This window comes from Bubalus kerabau, chromosome 10, assembly GCF_029407905.1.
Source record: "Bubalus kerabau isolate K-KA32 ecotype Philippines breed swamp buffalo chromosome 10, PCC_UOA_SB_1v2, whole genome shotgun sequence".
In the NCBI taxonomy this organism is placed as follows: Eukaryota; Metazoa; Chordata; class Mammalia; order Artiodactyla; family Bovidae; genus Bubalus; species Bubalus kerabau.
The window spans coordinates 31,981,102-32,002,496 of NC_073633.1; the positions used below are offsets into that span (position 1 = coordinate 31,981,102).

Consider the following 21,395-nt stretch of genomic DNA (forward strand, 5'->3'; position numbering starts at 1 on the left):
ATATCTTGAATAACTGTTTGGCAGATACATCAGATGAGCAACTGGGTCTGAAGCTTCCTTTGTGGGAAGATTTTAAAGTACAAATTAAATTTCTTTAGTAAATATACAGCAATTCAAGTTATCTGTTTGTTCTTGAGTTAGTTTTGGTAATTAATGGTTTTAGGATTTTGTGCATTCAAGCTAAGTTATCAAATTTATTGGCATGAAATTGCTCAGAATGTTCTATTAGCATTCTTTAAATTTATGTAATAATCATAATAATTGTTTTTTTAACTCCTGATATTATTAGTTTGTGTAATCTCTTTTTCCCCTTGAAAATGTGGCTAAATTTTTCTGAATTTTATTGTTCTTTACAAGGAACTAGCTTTTGGGTTCATTTATTTTTCTCTATTTAAGAAATTTATATATTTCTTCCTTTACCTATATTATTTAGTTTCTTCTTTCTTTGGATTTAATTTTATATTTTTTTCCTAAACTTGGAGATTAAATTATTGATTTAAATTCTTTCTTATAAACCTTTTAAATAAGATCAGTTGCTGCTACAAATTTCCCTCTCAGCACTACTTTATCTACATATTGCATATTTTTTATGTTGTTCTCATTTGCATTCCATTAATAATATATTCTAATTTCAACTTTGATTTTCTTACTCATGGGTTATTCAGTGTGTTTTTTCCTAAAGTTTTGAGAATATGCCTAATACATTTCTAGTTTAATTCTATTGTAGTCTAAGAACATATTTGATATGATTCCAGTTTTTAAAAGTTTGAAATTTGTCCTATGTCCCAGAATAAATCTATCAGATTAATACCTGTCATGTTGAATGCCATCATGAGTTTTGAATTTAAAACATAAGAGTATACTTTTGAAAAATATTGAAAAATTCTCATGATATATCTACAGGACACAGCAATAATAGCTCAACATTGCTGCTGCTGCTGCTAAGTCATTTTAGTCACGTCTGATTCTGTGCGACCCCATAGACGGCAGCCCACCAGGCTCCGCCGTCCCTGGGATTCTCCAGACAAGAACACTGGAGTGGGTTGCCATGTTCTTCTCCAATGCATGAAAGTGAAAAGTGAAAGTGAAGTCGCCCAGTCGTGTCTGACTCTTAGTGACCCCAGGGACTGCAGCCTACCAGGCTCCTCTGTCCATGGGATTTTCCAGGCAAGAGTACTGGAGTGGGGTGCCATTGCCTTCTCCACAACATAGCTGAGAAGTTGTCAATTTTATCATCAGTTAGATATATCCTTTATGTGTAGTGTAAAACAGCAGTCTCATGGATTATCTCCTGAATTTCTTCCAATGAATTGTAAACTTAATAAAATATAATCTGTTAGAAATTACCCACTTTTCCAGTCTTGCCTCTTACTGTTTCAGCACAGGAAGGGAGTTTGATTCTTCAGTGACTTTGCACACTGTTCTCCTTTACCTTCTTTTTGATGACCACTTACTGGAATGGTTTCTTTTAGACCCTCAGCTTTTACTTTAATGAAACCTCCTCAGAAAGATCCTCTCTGACCATCCTTTCTAAAACACCAATCTCTTTCCCAAGCTCTCTCCAACTCACATTCTGCTATATTTCCTTTCTAACACTCATTACTATCTGATGTTTTCTTTCCTGCTTGTTTGCTCATTGTCTGTCTCCCTGAATTAGAACGTAAAATTCTAAAGAAAAGGACTTTTGTCTTGTCTGTACTGTACCGTTGACACAATACTGCCAGGCTCAGGGGAGACACCCAATAAGTTAATTGAGTTCAGTGCAAAATCTAAGGATGTGTCAAAAAACTCAGTACCAGAGATAAATAAAAGTTCCCATTTTAAAAAGCCTCTAAGAACTAGCTTAGATCTTCATATAAATTTTGTCTTACATATTGGGATGAAGGTTAAGAAGTGAGGAAAGCCTCAGATTATGTTTATAATTATGGAAAAAATCACAATTTTCAAAGACTTTTGAGGGGCAGAACTCTAACCTACTTCAAGGTGGGGCTCTTATTCCACTTAAGTGCATATCTAACCCTGTGTATTTTCTTTTTCTTTCTTTTTCCTATATACAGGCCTCTTTATCACTGGTTTCCTTTTGTAGTTTGTGGATTTGTGAAACGTGTATTACAGACCAATGTCTCTTTGTCTCTTGACCTTCGAAAATTTTATAATTGTCTTTCCATTTATGTCTCCATGAGTCTTTCTTTTCCTTGTTTTCTTGTTCTGTTTTGGTCATTCTAACCTTGTACTTCTTTATTTTTTCTCTCTTCTCTTTTTTTTATTTCTCATACTATGTCTTTGAGATGAAAACAGATTAGAACAAATACATATTTGATTATGAATTTTATTTAGTTTACAAAAATGTGTGTTTAGTGATTTGGTTTTGAAGTGACACACAAAGTCAGATTTCCTTTTAAAGCAAAACAATGAATACAACAACCAGATATAAAAAGACTAAATTAAGTTGCATTTAATTACTCTGAACTTTAATTAATTTTTTATTTTAGTAGTAGTCAGTGAAAAAAAAAATACCTCTCCACATCTTGTTTTAGCTGAGGAAAGAGAAAGTGAGTAAACAAGCTCTCTTGGTATACCAAGATCAGGATACATTTTTTCATATCCTATTTAGGAGGTCACTCACCTTTGAGGAAGTGATACATTTTACACCACACAGTTCTTTTTTCTAAGAAGCACTAGGCTTTGAATATCTTCATGAGCATTGTTCATATTCTGTCTGCTATGTCTACATCACCAGGAACCAGCAACATGCTGAATCTTACATACTCATTACTGACTTAACCACATTATTTGCTTTTAGGGTCAGAATGATGGTGAAGATAGAGGAATGAGTAATGCATATGCCTTGAGGGCAAAATCTAAGGGAGTGACAAAAATTTAGTAATAAACAATATTCTAATCAAATTTTTGAAGTGGGGTCAATTGACAGTATTTTATTAGTTTCAAGTGTATAGCATACTGATTCAGATACACACCATTAAAAGTTATTTCAAGATAATGGCTATAATTCCCTGTGCTATACCATATATCCTGTTGCTAATCTATTTTATACATATGAGTTTGTATCTTCTAATCCCATACCCCTAATCTGCCCTGTCCCTATGATATCCACTAGTTTGTGCTCTATATTTGTGAGTTTGTTTCTGTTTAGCATAAACATTCATTAGTAGTTAACATTCTACATATAAATTATATGATACAGTATTTGTCTGACATTTCACTAAGCATAGTATTCTCTAGGTCTACTTGATATTGTAAAAAAACAAACTTAATTTTACAAAACTGTGATAAACAAAATAAACACTAAATTTTAAATAAATGCTGGGTTAGTAATAGTGCCATTTTGAGCCATACTGGAACCTGAGATAAAAGGAAACATTTGTAATGTTGGTGTCTTTATTTTGAAAAATTGATATTCTTGTTCATAATTTTTACATTAACTCTGACTTTTAAACATTGCACTAAATTTTTATTTACCTTGATTACTAGGGTTTTAGTATCAGGGTAAATTTTGCACCTGAGGCAATAATTCACATGTCTCATCCTCAACCTGATTCTGCTTGCTTCCTTGGTATACATATCAACAATCTCTCATCATTTATTTACATTTTTTTCTCTTTTTGATATTATGTAAGATGTAAATAAACTTTTCTTAACTTTCTGTTTACTTTTGATCTAATAGACTTCCAAACAAGGTTGTACTATTTCAGTCACTGATAGGATTTTGGTATTAGAATTCAGGATTAACAGTAGATGACATATTCTAAAATATTTGCCCTTTACAAAGCTCTGGTATTTTCCTTGCCAAATTCAGTTGACAATCTAATCACTCCCTTTGGAAATAGTCAGCAGGGTTGTGGCAGTCTCAAATCTCCAAAGCACTTTCTCCATTGCATCATAAAGAGAGATTTCAAAATCTAATGTTCTCTATGTGATGACAAATATTTATGAACAATGACAAGGATGGTCAGTTAATGTTTTATGGGAATGGGGAGGAAGGCAACATTATGAGAGTTGTGTAAAACCTGGAGATTCAGATTTCTGAAGTTTGGGAGCTATTCATATTTTTGAGAAACAAGAAGGCGAGGACAATAGAAAAACACTGTAACTATCCTGCTGGTTCATTGGCTGCCTTGAAATGCAATGGACTAAAGGTCAGAGTTTGAGCAGGAATATTCAGAGGCTTAGGTCTAAATTCATGACTGTGGCATTTTCTACCCTCTCCCCAATAGATTTCCTTTTATTTTTGATAATTGAAAGAATTACTTTAATGGTGGACAAACACTTTCATTCTATTTCCATAATTATGTGAAATGATCATTCGCTTTCAGAGTTGACATTTCATTTAAAACCAAGAAGCATGTAAATGACTGATATATTTTCTTTTCTTTTTACAGTACAGATGAAGAAGATGCAAAGAGGGTAGGCCAAGGGTTCCAGAGAAAAGCTTCACAGATTTTATGTTTTGCAGAACATTAGCCCAGATCTTATTTTCCATACTCAACATATTTGAGAAATTCTTGTGTTGCCTGTGATTCTGTTATTTATCAAAACAGGGTTTTTGATGGTTAGATAGAAAGTTGTGAAACGGAGAATAGTTTCCTGTAAAAACAGGAATTTTATATGAAGTCTTTTTCACCTCCACAGTTTCTTATCTCTATTTAATCACTCAGATTTGTGCAGCTACCATCACCCAGAGTTCATCCTAAAGACATTTACAGAGGCTCCAGTGGCAATGTGTCCATTCATTAGAGGTACCATTTAATGTCTAAATATTTTCCAGGTTTTTAGCTCTTCTTTAAACTTACTTAAATGAGCTATTACTACCATCAACAGCTCAACTTGATCCTGATATAATCCCTGTCAGAGTCAACACATTATTCTATTTCTTGAATGAAAATTCAGATTTCTGAAATCTAAGTGACTTGTCCAGGGTCAAGAGTTAATGAATTGCTGAGCCGAGTCATCATAATCAGATAAAATGATTCAAAATCAAATTCAGTTAGGACATTGTCTAGAAAGTTAGCATTTGAAGGATATATATAGGTAATTTATAATCAATCTGTTCTATTGATGAGGGAATTCCTTATTGAAGGTGCATTCATTTGTTTGATGGTTTATATATTCATTATTAGCATAAGTATCAATTAAACATTTGATCATGTCGCCTAAGCGACATTTTTCAGAATATGTAAACTTGTTAATACATGTTTAAATAATTTACAAGCTTCAATTAATATGATGACAGATGTTGTACTCAAAGCTTTGGAAATATTGTTAAATATATTCATTTCATTAGAGAGATAGTAATGAGATTTATTTTTCTTAAGAAAGGTAATCAACTCATTTTATCAGGTTCATTTACACGCAGAAAAAAATGAGGAAATGGATAGCAGTTAATGAATGGTTCAGGTTTTGTAAATTGAAAAGAAATGTCTTCATTCAAGAGAAAATGGTTAGTTCAGTTCAGTCACTTAGTCATGTCCGACTCTTTGCGACCCCATGGACTGCAGCGTGCCAGTCTTCCCTGTCCATCACCAACTCCTGTGGTTTACTCAAACTCATGTCCATTTAGTCGGTGATGCCATCCAACCTTCTCATCCTCTGTCATCCCCTTCTCCTCCTGCCTTCGATCTTTCCCAGCATCAGGGTCTTTTCAAATGAGTCAGTTCTTTGCATCAGGTGGTCAAAGTATTGGAGTTTCAGCTTCAGCATCAGTCCTTCCAATGAGTATTCAGGAATGATCTCCTTCAGAATGGACTGGTTGGATCTCCTTGCAGTCCAAGGGACTCTCAAGAGTCTTCTCCAACACCACACTTCAAAAGCATCAATTCTTTGGCGCTCAGCTTTCTTCACAGTCCAACTCTCATATCCATACATGACTACTGGAAAAACTATAGCCTTGACTAGACAGACCTTTGTTGGCAAAGTAATGTCTCTGCTTTTGAATATGCCATCTAGGTTGGTCATAACGTTTCTTTCAAGGAGTAAGAGTCTTTTAATTTTATGGCTGGAGTCACCACCTGCAGTCATCTTGGAGCTAAAAAAAAAAATCTGCCACTGTTTCCCCTGTTTCCCCATCTATTTGCCATGAAGTGATGGGACAGGATTCCATGATCTTAGTTTTCTGAATGTTGAGCTTTAAGCCAACTTTTTCACTCTCCTTTTTCCACTTTCATCAAGAGGCTTTTTAGTTCTTTGCTTTCTGCCATAAGTGTGGTGCATATCTGAGGTTATTGATATTTCTCCCTGAAATCTGGGGAAATGGTTAGTACTCCATACTGAATTATTCTTTTGTAGACCAAATGTTTAGAATGGAAGATGATGGAAAGCATACACATTGCTCATTTTTGCTTGAAAGGAAACAACAGTGATGCTCTTTAAAATAAAATAGCAAGACAGACATGACACATAAAGGAGTAACAATGAACATGAGAAGTGGAGAGAGTGAAAACCTTTCAGCATGAAAGGATCTGAATAAAAGAATGGAAGAAAGAAGAGAAAATGATAAAGAGTGAGATTTAAAGAAAGCAAAATAAAAAGTCAAGAAAATTAGGAGCAAATGAGAGACAATAAATCAATAGGGGAAAAACAAACTGCAATTGAGCTTATAAAATAAACTAGGAAATGAAAGGCTTCTTGATGAATAAAAAGGGAGAGAAAGAGAAAAGAGAGAGAATGAGAAAGGAAGCATGAAGAAATGTTCAGAGATGGGGAACGTCTAGCTCCAGGAGCTGGTCTGACCACAGTTTGCCCTCAAGGCAGGTACAGCGTTGCCTGATGATGTTTGTGTCTCTGCCCAAAGAGTGAAGGAGGCTGTCTCCCTGGCCTTCCTATTCCTCTACTGTGTCATCACTGCCAGAGTCAGACACATCTCTTAATTAGCTGAAGGGCTAAAGATTAGGGATATAGTGATGAGAATTTAGATTTCTCTTTCAGCCTCTTCCTTTTTTATTTTTTAAAATATATATTTTTTCAAGATTCTTGTGCTCTTTTTTCAAAATAACTTTATTTATTTATTTATTTTTGGCTGTGTTAAGTCTTCATTGCTATGTGGGCTTTTCTCTAGCTTCAGCAAGCAGGGTCTACTCTGCTTGAATTGAGGGAGGTACATGGGCTTCTCACAATGGTGACTTCTCCTGTTGTGGAGTATAGGCTCTAGGGTATTTGGGCTTCAGTAGTCGTGGCGTGTAGGCTCAGTAGTTGTGGTACTTTTCTCTAGAGCACAGGCTCAGTAGTTGTACACGGGCTTAGATACACAGCAGCATGTTGAGCCAGAGATCAAACTCATGTCTCCTGCATTGGTACACAGATTCTTTACCAGTGAGCCACCAGGGACATCCTCAGCCTGGCAACAGTTTTCCCACTAATGTGGCTAACATATAATTTTTTATTCTGATGATGGTCATAATTTGTATGTATTTTTTTTGGAAATGTATTTTATTTTACTTAGAGAAATGTTCACCTGATACATAGTCTTTGGATTGATGCGAAGCACCATTTTGGAATCACAGTCAGGGAAATACATAGACAAGAACAGGATATGGGAAGAGAATGGATCAAATATGTCAGATAGCATGGAATCCTTTTGTTGGAAAATAGTGAAAAAGCAGAGATGACAAGAAATAGGCAGAGTGGGAGAGCCTATAACTCTCAATTATAAAAACATTCAGAAATCTTCTCATGTCTTAGGGATATCATCAAACGCTGACACATCATGAAATGACACATCACTCACATCAACTCTGAGTGAGCTTGTGGGATGCAGTGAACCTAAGAGGAAATAGAGGGAACTCTTCACCTACATTCCTGGGTTTCTTGGGTGTATTTTTATTTACAGGTGATGGAATGAATATTGAGATAAGGGTCTGTGGAAGTAGAGACAAGTTAAGAAGTAAGCAGAGAGGCTAACTGGAGGCCCTACAAGATATTTTTTTATTACAATTTTGTGTAAGTCTCACTTTGCCTCTGAGCGTGTGTGTGTGTGTGTGCATGCATGCATACATGCAGTGTTTCTATACATATATACGCTGATATTTTAAAGGAAGATTTTCAAAAATTCCATCTGTGGATGGTAGTACCTGTATATTAGTCATTCCATTCAGTTCTTGAGAGATGTAAAGCAGATATTTTTAATATTTCTTAAAATATATACCATAGCAAACCACTGTACATATTGTTTTGTTTGCTTGTTTTTTCCTATTACGTTCCTCTTATTTTTCCCTCATACTTCTCTCTTTGTGTCTTTCTTTCCTAGTGACTAAGTCACTAGCATTTTGTCAAGGTTTTTGTGTCTCTTTGTACATGTTCCAAAAAATTACTTAAGACATATTGTTTATAACTAACGTGGTGAGTTTGTCAGATATTTTTACCTAGAAAACAATCCAAGTCTAGATGTAAGAAAGTGTAATAACAATAAACTCTGCTTCTTTATGTACTTCAGGCAGAGACAATGGAGAGAGAGAACAGTACTGTGGTAACTGAATTTATCCTTGCTGGTCTGACTCAGTCTCAAAATATACAGCTCCTGGTCTTCACACTAGTCTTAATTTTCTACCTCATCATCCTCCCTGGAAATTTCCTCATCATCCTCACCATCAGGTCAGACCCTGGTCTCACAGCCCCCCTCTACTTCTTCCTGGGCAACCTGGCCTTCCTGGATGCATCCTACTCCTTCATTGTGGCTCCCAGGATGCTGGTGGACTTCCTCTCTGAGAAGAAGGTGATCTCCTATAGAGGCTGCATCACTCAGCTCTTCTTCTTGCACTTCCTTGGAGGAGGGGAGATGCTACTTCTTATTGTGATGGCCTTTGACCGCTACATTGCCATCTGTCGTCCTTTACACTATTCTACTGTCATGAACCCTAGAGCCTGCTATGCCTTGCTGTTGGCTCAGTGGCTTGGAGGCTTTGTTCATTCCATTATCCAAGTGGCCCTCATCCTCCGCTTGCCCTTCTGTGGTCCAAACCGACTGGACAACTTCTTCTGTGATGTGCCGCAGGTCATCAAGCTGGCCTGCACTGACACCTTTGTGGTGGAGCTCCTGATGGTCTTCAACAGTGGCCTGCTCACCCTGCTGTGCTTTCTGGGCCTTCTGGCCTCCTATGCAGTCATCCTCTGCCGTGTACATGGCTCCTCCTCTGAGGGGAAGAGTAAGGCTGTGTCCACATGCACCACCCACATCATCGTTATACTTCTCATGTTTGGGCCTGCCATCTTTATCTACACTCGTCCCTTCACAGCCTTATCAGCAGACAAAGTGGTTTCCTTTTTCCACACAGTGATCTTTCCTTTGATGAATCCTGTGATTTATACCCTTCGCAACCAGGAAGTAAAAGCTTCCATGAGGAAGATATTGAGTCAACACATGGTTTGTTGAATGGACTTTATAATAAGAAGTCTTGAAGGGGAAATTCTGGCTGAAAATCATTCACTTATTTAAAAAATATCCACATGTATACCTGTGGCGGATTCATGTTGATGTATGGCAAAACCAATACAATATTGTAAAGTTAAAAAATAAAATAAAATATTTAAAAAAAAGAAAAGTAAAAAAATATATATTGTTTTTCATTGAGTGCCTCCCATTGCCAGGTACCATTGTTCTCAATATGGGAAAGTTATAATAACAAGAAAACAAACATGCTATCTTATTCAAGAACATAAAGGAAATACCAGCCTGGTTTGAGTAAGGAATAAGTGTGATAGATTTAGTTCTTAAGTTATATATGGCTAGAGTGTCATATAAATAATGCTTTTTACACCAAAATAAAAAGTTTTATTCTATTCTATTTGAAGTAAGAATTCATCTTAATATTTTAAGCAGGTGAGTGATTCATTCACAATTGTTCTTTTATTATTTAGAACAACATTATCAAGATTCTGGGCAAAGACCAGTAAGGACAATGAATCTTCACAAGTCATATGTTATGTTACAGTCCTATTTTGAACAATTTAAAAATCCTGAAATTCTTGAAATACATATATTTTCATCCTTCACCCAAATTTGGTAGCAGGATAAGAAAACAAAATAACTGGTCTTATGGAAAAAAATGTCATGCAATTATTTCACTTGATTGTTTTCAGAGCTTCTTGATTATGATTAATGGAAAAAAATTGAAAAGAAAAACTGCTACATTTGACATGTTAACAAATATATGTGTGGCCAAAAGGCAAAGAGCTATGAAAATCTGCCCAATCCATGTGGATGTGTGAGTTTGTTTCTGTATAATTATAGAGGTTTCCTCCTTAACTGAGGATGGTATAAAGGACCATCCATGCATAAAATTAAAGTAAAAAAGCTGTTAAGGAAATTTATATAAATGAGAAATTAATTCATTAAACACATAAAAAATTAATAGGTGAATATGAAATAGAGGCCTGGTGTGCTGCAGTCCATGGGGTTGCAGAGTTGGACACGACTTGGAGACTGAACAACAAAAACAATGAAATAGATAAAGAAGAAGAAAATATGGACAACTGAAATGAATCTTCAGTTAACAGGGAGAAATGGAAAGAATTATAAACATAAAAATAATTTTATTCTCAAAAACAAACCATGAGAATAAAGACCACTGATTCTGGTTAGCTTGTAGAAGAATGTTGTTCATATGTTATCAACAATAAGAAAAGTAGAAAATAGAAAATTGCCAGTCCAGTTTTGATGCATGATACAGGATGCTTGGGGCTGATGCACTGGGATGACCCAGAGGCATGGTATGGGGAGGGTGTGGGAGGGGAGTTCAGGATGGGGAACACATGTACACCCGTGGTGGATTCATGTCAATGTATGGCAAAACCGATACAATATTGTAAAGTAATTAGCCTCCAATTAAAATAAATAAATTTATATTAAAAAATAAAAGTATACATGTGTTCCCCCTGTGGCGGATTCATTTTGATATTTGGCAAAACCAATACAATTATGTAAAGTTTAAAAATAAAATAAAATTAAAAAAAAATAAGTAGAAAATAATAATTACACTTTTCTATGAGGCCATCAGAGAGTGGATGAAGCAAATAAGCCTTTGTGTTGAGCTCCAGAGAAAGGCAGAGCCTGTGTAGAAGAGCAGAGAGCTATGGTAGCTCCATAACTGCAGGCAAGTACCTAGGACGGATATGGGGATATAGTGGTGTGATCCTGACATGGACTGAGATATTTTGTAGAGGCGAGAGGAAAAATAAGGTAACCCTTTTATGATATGTGGGATGTGGACAGATTAGCATCTGAGAAAGCTCCAAACACAAAAATAGATAGCTCACTCATGAATTTCTCCCCCACTGCCACTGACACCTATACCAATAATTTGCTCAGAAAAGGAGAAATGGAGGAAGAAATGAAAATCAATGCTTACTGCTGGCTTCACTAATAGCTCAGTTGGTAAAGAATCCACCTGCAATGCTGGAGACATGGGTTCGATCCCTGGGTTGGGAAGATCCCCTTGAGAAGGAAAAGGCTACCCACTCCAGTATTCTGGCTTGGAGAATTCCATGGACTGTATAGTCAGTGGGGTCATAGAGTCAGATACGACTGAGGGACTTTCACTTCACATTGGCTGATGCATATTCTCAGCCATCATTATAGTATTTGATGTTGATACCTAGAGAATTGCCATCAGATCAGATCAGATCAGTCGCCCAGTTGTGTCTGACTCCTTGCGACCCCATGAAACCCAGCACACCAGGCCTCCCTGTCCATCACCAACTCCCGGAGTTCACTCAGACTCACGTCCATTGAGTCAGTGATGCCATCCAGCCATCTCATCCTCTGTCGTCCCCTTCTCCTCCTGCCCCCAATCCCTCCCAGCATCAGAGTCTTTGCCAATGAGTCAACTCTTCTCATGAGGTGGCCAAAGTACTGGAGTTTCAGCTTTAGCATCATTCCTTCCAAAGAAATCCCAAGGCTGATCTCCTTCAGAATGGACTGGTTGGATCTCCTTGCAGTCCAAGGGACTCTCAAGAATCTTCTCCAACACCACAGTTTAAAAGCATCAATTCTTCAGCACTCAGCCTTCTTCACAGTCCAACTCTCACATCCATACATGACCACAGAAAAAACCATAGCCTTGACTTGAACCTTTGTTGGCAAAGTAATGTCTCTGCTTTTCATATGCTATCTAGGTTAGTCATAACTTTCCTTCCAAGGAGTAAGTGTCTTTTAATTTCATGGCTGAAGTCACCATCTGTAGTGATTTTGGAGCCCAGAAAAATAAAGTCTGACACTGTTTCCACTGTTTCCCCATCTATTTCCCATGAAGTGGTGGGACTGGTTGCCATGATCTTCGTTTTCTGAATGTTGAGCTTTAAGCCAACTTTTTCACTCTCCACTTTCACTGTCATCAAGAGGCTTTTGAGTTCCTCTTCACTTTCTGCCATAAGGGTGGTGTCATTTGCATATCTGAGGTTATTGATATTTCTCCCGGCAATCTTGCTTCCAGCCTGTGCTTCTTCCAGCCCAGCGTTTCTCATGATGTACTCTGCATATAAATTAAATAAACAGGGTGACAATATACAGCCTTGACGAACTCTTTTTCCTATTTGGAACCAGTCTGTTGTTCCATGTCCAGTTCTAACTGTTGCTTCCTGACCTGCATACAGGTTTCTCAAGAGGCAGATCAGGTGTTCTGGTATTCTCATCTCTTTCAGAATTTTCCAGTTTATTGTGATCCACACAGTCAAAGGCTTTGGCATAGTCAATAAAGCAGAAATAGATGTTTTTCTGGAACTCTCTTGTTTTTTCCATGATTCAGTGGATGTTGGCAATTTGATCTCTGGTTCCTCTGCCTTTTCTAAAACCAGCTTGAATATCAGAATTGCCATAAGGGCAACAAAACTATAAGAATTATGGCTCAAAATCATTTCAGTTCTGACAAAATTGAAGATATAGGTTCTTTGGTAGCAGTGGCAAGACACTGAAGGTAAAACTACTCTTGACTAAATTCCATATAATTAAAGATGATTTCAAGCTCCACTTCAATTACCCTTTGAAAGAATCTGAAAGATTAGATCCTCATTCTACCTGTTATATAGAGGAAAAGGATTTAACTCTCTAAAACACTAGGCAAAGTATAGTTCAGTTCAGTTCAGTCGCTCAGTCGTGTCCAACTCTTTGCGACCTTATGAATCCCAGCACACCAGGCCTCCCTGTCCATCACCAACTTCTGGAATTCACTCAGACTCACGTCCATCGAGTCAGTGATGCCATCCAACCATCTCATCCTCTGTCGTCCCCTTTTCTTCCTGCTCCCAATCCCTCCCAGCAGCAGAGTCTTTTCCAATGAGTCAACTCTTCGCATGAGGTAGCCAAAGTACTGGAGTGTCAGCTTTAGCATCATAGTTAGATATTATTATTTATCTTCTCTCTATATTTTTTATATTGTAGAAGAGTTCACTTGCAATGTTATTTAGTTTCAGGTATGTAGCATAGTGATTCAGTGTCTTTATAGATTTGTTGTTCAGTCGCTAAGCTGTGTCTAACTCTTCATGACCCCATAAACTGCAGCAGGCTAGACTTCCCTGTCCTTCACTATCTCCTGGAGTGTGCTCAAACTCATGTCCATTGAGTGAATGATGCCATCCAACCAATTCTTCCTCTGTTGCCCCCTTCTCCTCCTGCCCTCAATATTTCCCAGCATCATGTTATTTTCCAATGAGTTCGTTCTTTGTTCAGTTCAGTTCAGTCGCTCAGTTGTGTCCGACTCTTTGTGACCCCATGAATCGCAGCACAACAGGCCTCCCTGTCCATCACCAGCTCCCGGAGTTCACTTAGACTCATGTCCATTGAGTCAGTGATGCCATCCAGCCATCTCATCCTCTGTCGTCCCCTTCTCCTCCTGCCCCCAATCCCTCCCAGCATCAGAGTCTTTGCCAATGAGTCAACTCTTCTCATGAGGTGGCCAAAGTACTGGAGTTTCAGCTTTAGCATCATTCCTTCCAAAGAAATCCCAAGGCTGATCTCCTTCAGAATGGACTGGTTGGATCTCCTTGCAGTCCAAGGGACTCTCAAGAATCTTCTCCAACACCACAGTTCAAAAGCATCAATTCTTCCGTGCTCAGCCTTCTTCACAGTCCAACTCTCACATCCATACATGACCACTGGAAAAACCATAGCCTTGACTAGATGGACCTTTGTTGGCAAAGTCATGTCTCTGCTTTTGAATATGCTATCTAGGTTGGTCATAACTTTCCTTCCAAGGAGTAAGTGTCTTTTAATTTCATGGCTGCAGTCACCATCTGCAGTGATTTTGGAGCCCAGAAAAATAAAGTCTGACACTGTTTCCACTGTTTCCCCATCTATTTCCCATGAAGTGATGGGACCAGATGCCATGATCTTCGTTTTTTGAATGTTGAGCTTTAAGCCAACTTTTTCACTCTCCACTTTCACTTTCATCAAGAGACTCTTTAGATCTTCCTCAGTTTCTGCCATAAAGGTGGTGTCATCTGCATATCTGAGGTTATTGATATTTCTCCTGGCAATCTTGATTCCAGCTTGTGCTTCTTCCAGCCCAACGTTTCTCATAATGTACTCTGCATATAAGTTAAATAATCAGGGAGACAATATACAGCCTTGGCGTACTCCTTTTCCTATTTGGAAACAGTCTGTTGTTCCATGTCCAGTTCTAACTGTTGCTTCCTGATCTGTATCAGGTGGCAAATTATTGGAGCTTCAGCTTCACCATCAGTCCTTCTATTGAATATTCAGTTGATTTCCTTTATAAATTATACTCTATTAACAGTTATTTTAATATAATGGCTATAATTCCTTGTGCTGTATTATATATTCTTATTGCTTATCTATTTTATACATAATAGTTTGTATCTCTTAATCCATACTACTAATGTGCCTTTTCTCTTTCCTCTTGCCTTTGGTGAGCACTAGTTTATATTCTATATCTTAAGTCTATCTCTGTTTGGCATATACATTAATTTGTAATACTTTTTTACATATCATATAATATTTGTCTTTCTTTGTCCGACTCATTAAGAATAATGTTTTTGGGTCTATTCAATATTTTAAAAAATAAAAAATAATTTAAAAACCATGATAAAATAAATACTAAATTTAGATAAAGTCTGAATTAGTAATAGCATCATTTTGGGCCATACTGGAATCTGAGGCAAAAGGAAAAATCTGTAATGTTGATGTCTTTATTGTGAAAAAGTGATATCCTGTTCATAACTTACACTATGGCTTTTAAATATTGCATTAAAATAGCATTCATCTTGATTACTAAGGCATTTGGTATCAGGATAAATTTTGTGCCAGAGGCAATACCTCACCTGCTTCATCCTCATCTTGACTCTTACTTGCCTTCTCAGTATATATAGCAACAATCTCTCATCATTTATTTACACTTTTTCTCTTTTTGATTTTATTTTAAGATGTAAATAAACTTTTCTTTACTTTCTATTTACTTTTGACCTAACTAATAGGCTTCCAACAGAGTTGTATTATCTCAACTCACTGATAGGATCTTGGTGTTAGAATTCAGGATTAACCCCCTGGGGCATTAGATGACATATTCTAAAATATTTACCCTTTACAAAGCTTTGGTATTTTCTTTGCCAAATTCAGTTGACATAATAACTCGCTTTGGAAATAGTCAGCAGGGTTGTGGTAGTCTCAAATCTCCAAAGCACTTTCTCCATTTCATCATAAAGAGTTCACGGAGATTTCAAATTCTAATCTTCTCTATGTGATTGCAAATATTTATGAACAATGACAAGAATGGTCAGTTAATGTTTTATGGAATGTGGAGGTTGGCAACATTGTGAGAGCAACATAAAACTTGGAGTTTCAAATTTCTGGAGTTTGGGAGCTACTCATGTTTGTGAGAAATGAGAAGAGGACAATAGAAAAAATACTGTAACTATTCTACTGGTTCATCAGCTGCCTTGGAATGAAATGGAGTAGAGGTCAGAGTTTGAGCAGGAATAGTCAGAGGCTTAGGTCTGATTCGTGAGTGTGACATTTTCTACCCTCTCCCCAATAGACTTCCATCTCTTCTTGATGCTTAGAAATACTTTAATGGTGGACACTTTTATTCAATTACCATAATTGAAATGATCAATAGCTTTCAGAGAGTTGGCGTGTGATTTAAAACCAAGGAACATTTTAAAAATTGATAACCAACAAGATCTTATGGTATGGTGCAGGGAACTCTGTTCAATGTTATGTGGTAGGCTGGATGGGAGGGCAGTTTGGGGGTAAATGGGTGCACTGACTCGATGGACGTGAGTCTCAGTGAACTCCGGGAGTTGGTGATGGACAGGGAGGCCTGGCGTGCTGCAATTCATGGGGTCGCAAAGAGTCAGACACGACTGAGCGACTGATCTGATCTGATCTGATGTATATATCTATGGCTGAGTTGCTTTGCTGTTCACCTGAAACTATCACAATATTGTCAATCAGCTATATGCAAATATAAAATCAAATGTTTTAAAAAGAAAAAAAAAACAATGAGCATGCAAATTACTGATATATTTTCTTTTCTTTTTAAACTTAGATGAAAGATAGAGAGATGAAAAGGCTAAGGCTCCAGAGAAATAATTAAAAGATTTTATGAGTTTCCAGAACATTAGCCCAGATCTCTTATTTTCCATACTCAACATATTTAATAGTTTCAACTGTTCCCTATTCTATTATTCATCAACATAGGACTTTGATGGTTAGATAGGAAGTTGTGAACCTGAGAAAATCTTGATACACAAACAGCTGACTGCATTGGGAAGTTTACATGAAAGCTATTTAATCTTTAGTTGTTTCGCCGAATGAGACATTTGGATTTGTATAACCACCATCACCCAGGGTTCATCCTAAAGACACTGACAAAGGCTCTAGTGCAATATATCCTTTCATTAGACACATTTATATAATAAATTATGTTTATTTTAATAAAATATTTGAAGGGCTAGTTTTGATTTGAACTTACTTGAATGAGTTATTATTACCATCATCACCTCAATTTTGAACCTCATATCACTGCTGTCCATTAGATATTTTATTAATGAATGTATTTCCTGGCTGAAGACCCACACACTTGTTTAGTGCTTTGTATATTCATCATCAGAATCAGTATCAATTACATATTTGGTGATGTTTTTGACCTAATTCACATTTTTTGTAATATGTAAAAAGTTAATTTGTATTTAATTTATAAGCTTTGACCAATATGCTTACAGACATTGCACTCAAAATTTTGGACACTTTATTAAATATATTCGTTCCACTGGAATGACAGCAATGAGATTCCCTTTTCAAAGGAGAGAGAAAGATAAAAGAGAGACAATAAGGAAGGAAACATGGAGAAACGTTTCAAAGAGATGGGGAAGTAAGTTCCTTGGGTCTCTATAGGCCTGGCTCCAGGAGCTGGTCTCACCACAGTTTGCTCTCCAGGCAGGCACAGCATTGCCTGATGATATTTGTGTCTCTGCCCTAAGAGTGAGGGAGGCTCTCCCCTTGGCCTTCCTATTCTTCTACTGTATCATCACTGCCAGAGTCAGACACATCTCTTAATTAGCTGAAGCGCCAAGGAAGATTAGGGATATAGTGGTGAGAATTTAGATTTCTTTCAGCCTTTTCTGACAACACTTTCCCCACTAATCTGGCTAACATAGACTATCTGATTCTGAAAAGGGCCATATTTTGTAGGATATTTTTCACAATTGTATTTTATCTTAGCTAGAAAAATGTTCATCTGAAACACTGTCTCTGGTTCTATGCCACAATTTCAGAATAATAGATCCAGAAATATATATATATATATATAAAAAGAGGACAAGGAAAGAAAATGGATGAAATATGTCAGGTACTGTGGAATCCTGTCTGTTGGGTAACAGAGAAAAAAGCAAGATGAATGAGAGGAAATAGGCAGAGTGGAAAAGCCTATAACCCTCAATCAAAAAACCGTCAGACATCCTCTAATGTCTTAAAGATATCATCAAACACAGACATATCATAAAATAACCAATTCTGAGTGAGTCGGTGGAATGCACAAAACCTAAGAATAAGTAGAAGGGGCTCTTTACTTATATTCCTGGTTTTCCTGGGTGTATTTTTATAGGCAGATGATGGAATGAATATTGAGATAATGTTTGTCTAAGGCGGAGAAAATTTAAGTAAGCTCAGAAGTAACCAAATATTTTTATTACAATTTTGAGATTCTGCAAAATATTATATTGTATTATAATTCTATGTGGGTCCCATTTTGCCACTGTGTGTGCATGTGTGAATGTGGATGTGTGCACATGTATGCGGTGTTTGTATACATATATATGCTGATATTTTAAAATAAGACTTTAATAAATTCCATCTATAGTCATAACACCTATATATTAGCCATTGTATTCAGCTCTAGAGAGACTTAAAACAGATATTTCTAATGTTCCTAAAATATGTACAATGCACTGTATAGACTTACTGTTTTTTCACTTTTCTTTTTTTTATTTACTCACACCTATCTTTCTTTTCTAAGTACTGAGTCACTAGCTTTGTCTTTCAAGGTTTTTATCCTCCTCTTTATATCCAATATTTCACAGAACTTAAGACAACTGTGCTTGTTAAATATTATGCAGAATATTAATATATACTACATTGTATTTTTCTGTAGATTAGCAATTTTCATATTTAAAAACATTTCATATCGACCACAAAATTTTTTTGAGCATATGCCTTAAATATGTGTATATATTTATAAAGTTTATATACCATTATATTAATATATATTACATATTAAATGCAGGATTTTGAAAAGATAGAATGAAAAACCAGTGATATGTGCATATATATGCATAATTATGTATATGTAATACATATTTACACTATTTTATTATCACTCTTCATTGGATCATCATATTGACCTTTCTGGAATGAGCCTACACCACTTAACAGACTGAGCATTAAAACTGGATTCCACTCTCCTGCAATGAGTAGTGTTCTTTTAATTATACAGTGTTAAGCCTCTAAGCTTATTTTTAGTTATTCAGGTATACCAAAAAGAGCATTCATTGATTAAATCTGTGCTAATAATTTCTTTATATATTTCAACTGAATAGTACATACTCACATTCTTCTGCTAATAGTAACAATAAAGAAAACTCATTCTAAACTTAAGTGCTGCTACCATATTAGCTTTAGTTCTCTTGTCTTGGAAGGGAATGGATTAGACTATAGGATCTTATTGCTCTTTACCTCTCCTGTATGCTATGATTTTTTGTGTTAATATAACTAATTTAAAAAATGTATCCTGGAAAATTTGTATTGTGACTTGTTGTTTGTTGACAGGCTCTCCCTTGGGCATCATGCTGGTATCAGAGAAAGAAGGAGATTGGGAGAATGTAGTAAGGAATTGGGAGCTACACAGGTGGCTTAGTAGTAAAGAATCCGCCTGCCAAGAAGGAGATGTGGGTTTGATCCCTAGGTTGGGAAGATACCCTGGAGAAGGAAATGGCAGGTTACAATCCATAGGGTTGCAAAAGAGACACGGCTTTGCGAAGAACAACAACAACAATAAGGAATTGAAACTGAGAGACTGTAATGAAGTTGTGTAGTTCAAGGAAGGAGTGGCTACGTAAGCAATGCTTCACCAGGGATACAGCTGGAACCTACCTCTAAATGATGGGGAAAGTAGAGTTATTGTTGGAAACTGGTGACCAGCTTGGAGTCAGAGCCATGCAAGGACACCAGGTCAGAGGAGGACAATAAGAGAAAACAGAGAGCAAGGCAGAGAGTTAGCAGGCAGAAAATGGAAATTCCACAAAAGTTTGTGTTGGAAGACGAGGAGAAAAGTGTGTAATTCCAAGCAAGCTGCTAAGTCTCAAGCACAGTACAACCACCAAAATACCAAGATCTTGATATTTGGAGTTATGTTGTATCTCAATCAGGAAATTTCTCCTATGACTCAAGAAGGCAGGAATCCCAAGAAGGTACAGGACACTAGCCTTTGAGAGTACACCGCAGTGCCGCAGAAGAACATGGCTGAATGGGAATAAGACTGTAGCATTGAGAAAGGTGATTTGTTTGTTTTAAATCTAGAGGGAAATGTTTAGTGTTTTCCCAGGATACTGGAAAGGGTTGAAACATTGTTTATAACTGAAGTGGTGAATATGTCAGATATTTGTAGGAAGACAGCAACATGGGTCTAGATCTGAGAAATAATAATAACAATAAACTCTGCGTCTTTATGTACTGCAGGCAGAGAGGATGGAGAATGAGAACAGTACGGAGGTGACAGAATTCATCCTTGCCGGTCTGACTCAGTCTCAAAATATTCAGCTCCTGGTGTTTGCCCTAGTCTTAATTTTCTACCTCATCATCCTCCCTGGAAATTTCCTCATCATCCTCACCATCAGGTCAGACCCCGGTCTCACAGCCCCCCTCTACTTCTTCCTGGGCAACCTGGTCTTCCTGGATGCATCCTACTCCTTCATTGTGGCTCCCAGGATGCTGGTGGACTTCCTCTCTGAGAAGAAGGTGATCTCCTATAGAGGCTGCATCACTCAGCTCTTCTTCTTGCATTTCCTTGGAGGAGGGGAGGGATTACTCCTTGTCGTGATGGCCTTTGACCGCTACATTGCCATCTGTCGTCCTTTACACTATTCTACTGTCATGAACCCTAGAGCCTGCTATGCCTTACTGTTGGCTCTGTGGCTTGGAGGCTTTGTTCATTCCATTATCCAAGTGGCCCTCATCCTCCGCTTGCCCTTCTGTGGTCCAAACCGACTGGACAACTTCTTCTGTGATGTGCCGCAGGTCATCAAGCTGGCCTGCACTGACACCTTTGCAGTGGAGCTCCTGATGGTCTTCAACAGTGGCCTGATGACCCTGCTTTGCTTCCTGGGCCTTCTGGCCTCCTATGCAGTCATCCTCTGCCGTGTACATGGTTCCTCCTCTGAGGGGAAGAGCAAGGCTGTGTCCACATGCACCACCCACATCATCGTTATATTTCTCATGTTTGGGCCTGGCATCTTTATCTACACCCGCCCCTTCAGAGCCTTCACAGCTGATAAGGTGGTTTCTCTCTTCCACACAGTGATCTTTCCTCTGTTAAACCCTGTGATTTATACTCTTCGCAACCAGGAAGTAAAAGCATCTGTGAAAAGGCTGTTTAGTCAGCACTTAGCCTGATAAAAAGTGGGAAAAATGAATATGAAAATAATGACTGGAGAATTTCATGTGAAATGAAGGTATTCACTTTCAAAACACTACTTTTATTGATCACATCCCATTTGTCGAGACTGTACTAGGCTCTGGGAGAAAGAGCTACTATTGAGGCAGGTAAAGTCACTGTCCTCTGAAGTTACAATCTAGTAGGAATAGGCAGCTAATAACGTAGAAAATAAACAGTATAGTTTCAAAAAGATATATATCCCTGAAGGTACTAAAAACAAAAGCA

The 21,395-nt window shown here is 37.2% G+C and overlaps 2 protein-coding genes across 2 annotated transcripts; both read left to right on the top strand.

Annotated features, from left to right (window-relative positions):
- The first annotated feature begins 8,443 nt into the window (after positions 1-8,443).
- Positions 8,444-9,382, top strand: LOC129620508 (olfactory receptor 4N5-like). Its single transcript, XM_055536321.1, has one exon. The coding sequence runs from the start codon at positions 8,456-8,458 to the stop codon at positions 9,380-9,382; it is 927 nt and encodes a 308-aa protein (XP_055392296.1). The 5' UTR covers positions 8,444-8,455.
- Positions 9,383-20,191: 10,809 nt separating this feature from the next.
- On the top strand, positions 20,192-21,127 carry LOC129620509 (olfactory receptor 4N2). Its single transcript, XM_055536322.1, has one exon. It carries the CDS (start codon positions 20,204-20,206, stop codon positions 21,125-21,127), a length of 924 nt encoding a protein of 307 aa, XP_055392297.1. The 5' UTR covers positions 20,192-20,203.
- The last annotated feature ends 268 nt before the right edge of the window (positions 21,128-21,395 follow it).

What these genes read in the sequence shown, in the direction of transcription:
- LOC129620508 (XM_055536321.1), top strand. Translation starts at nt 8,456, where the DNA reads ATGGAGAGAGAGAACAGTACTGTGGTAACTGAATTTATCCTTGCTGGT.
- LOC129620509 (XM_055536322.1), top strand. Translation starts at nt 20,204, where the DNA reads ATGGAGAATGAGAACAGTACGGAGGTGACAGAATTCATCCTTGCCGGT.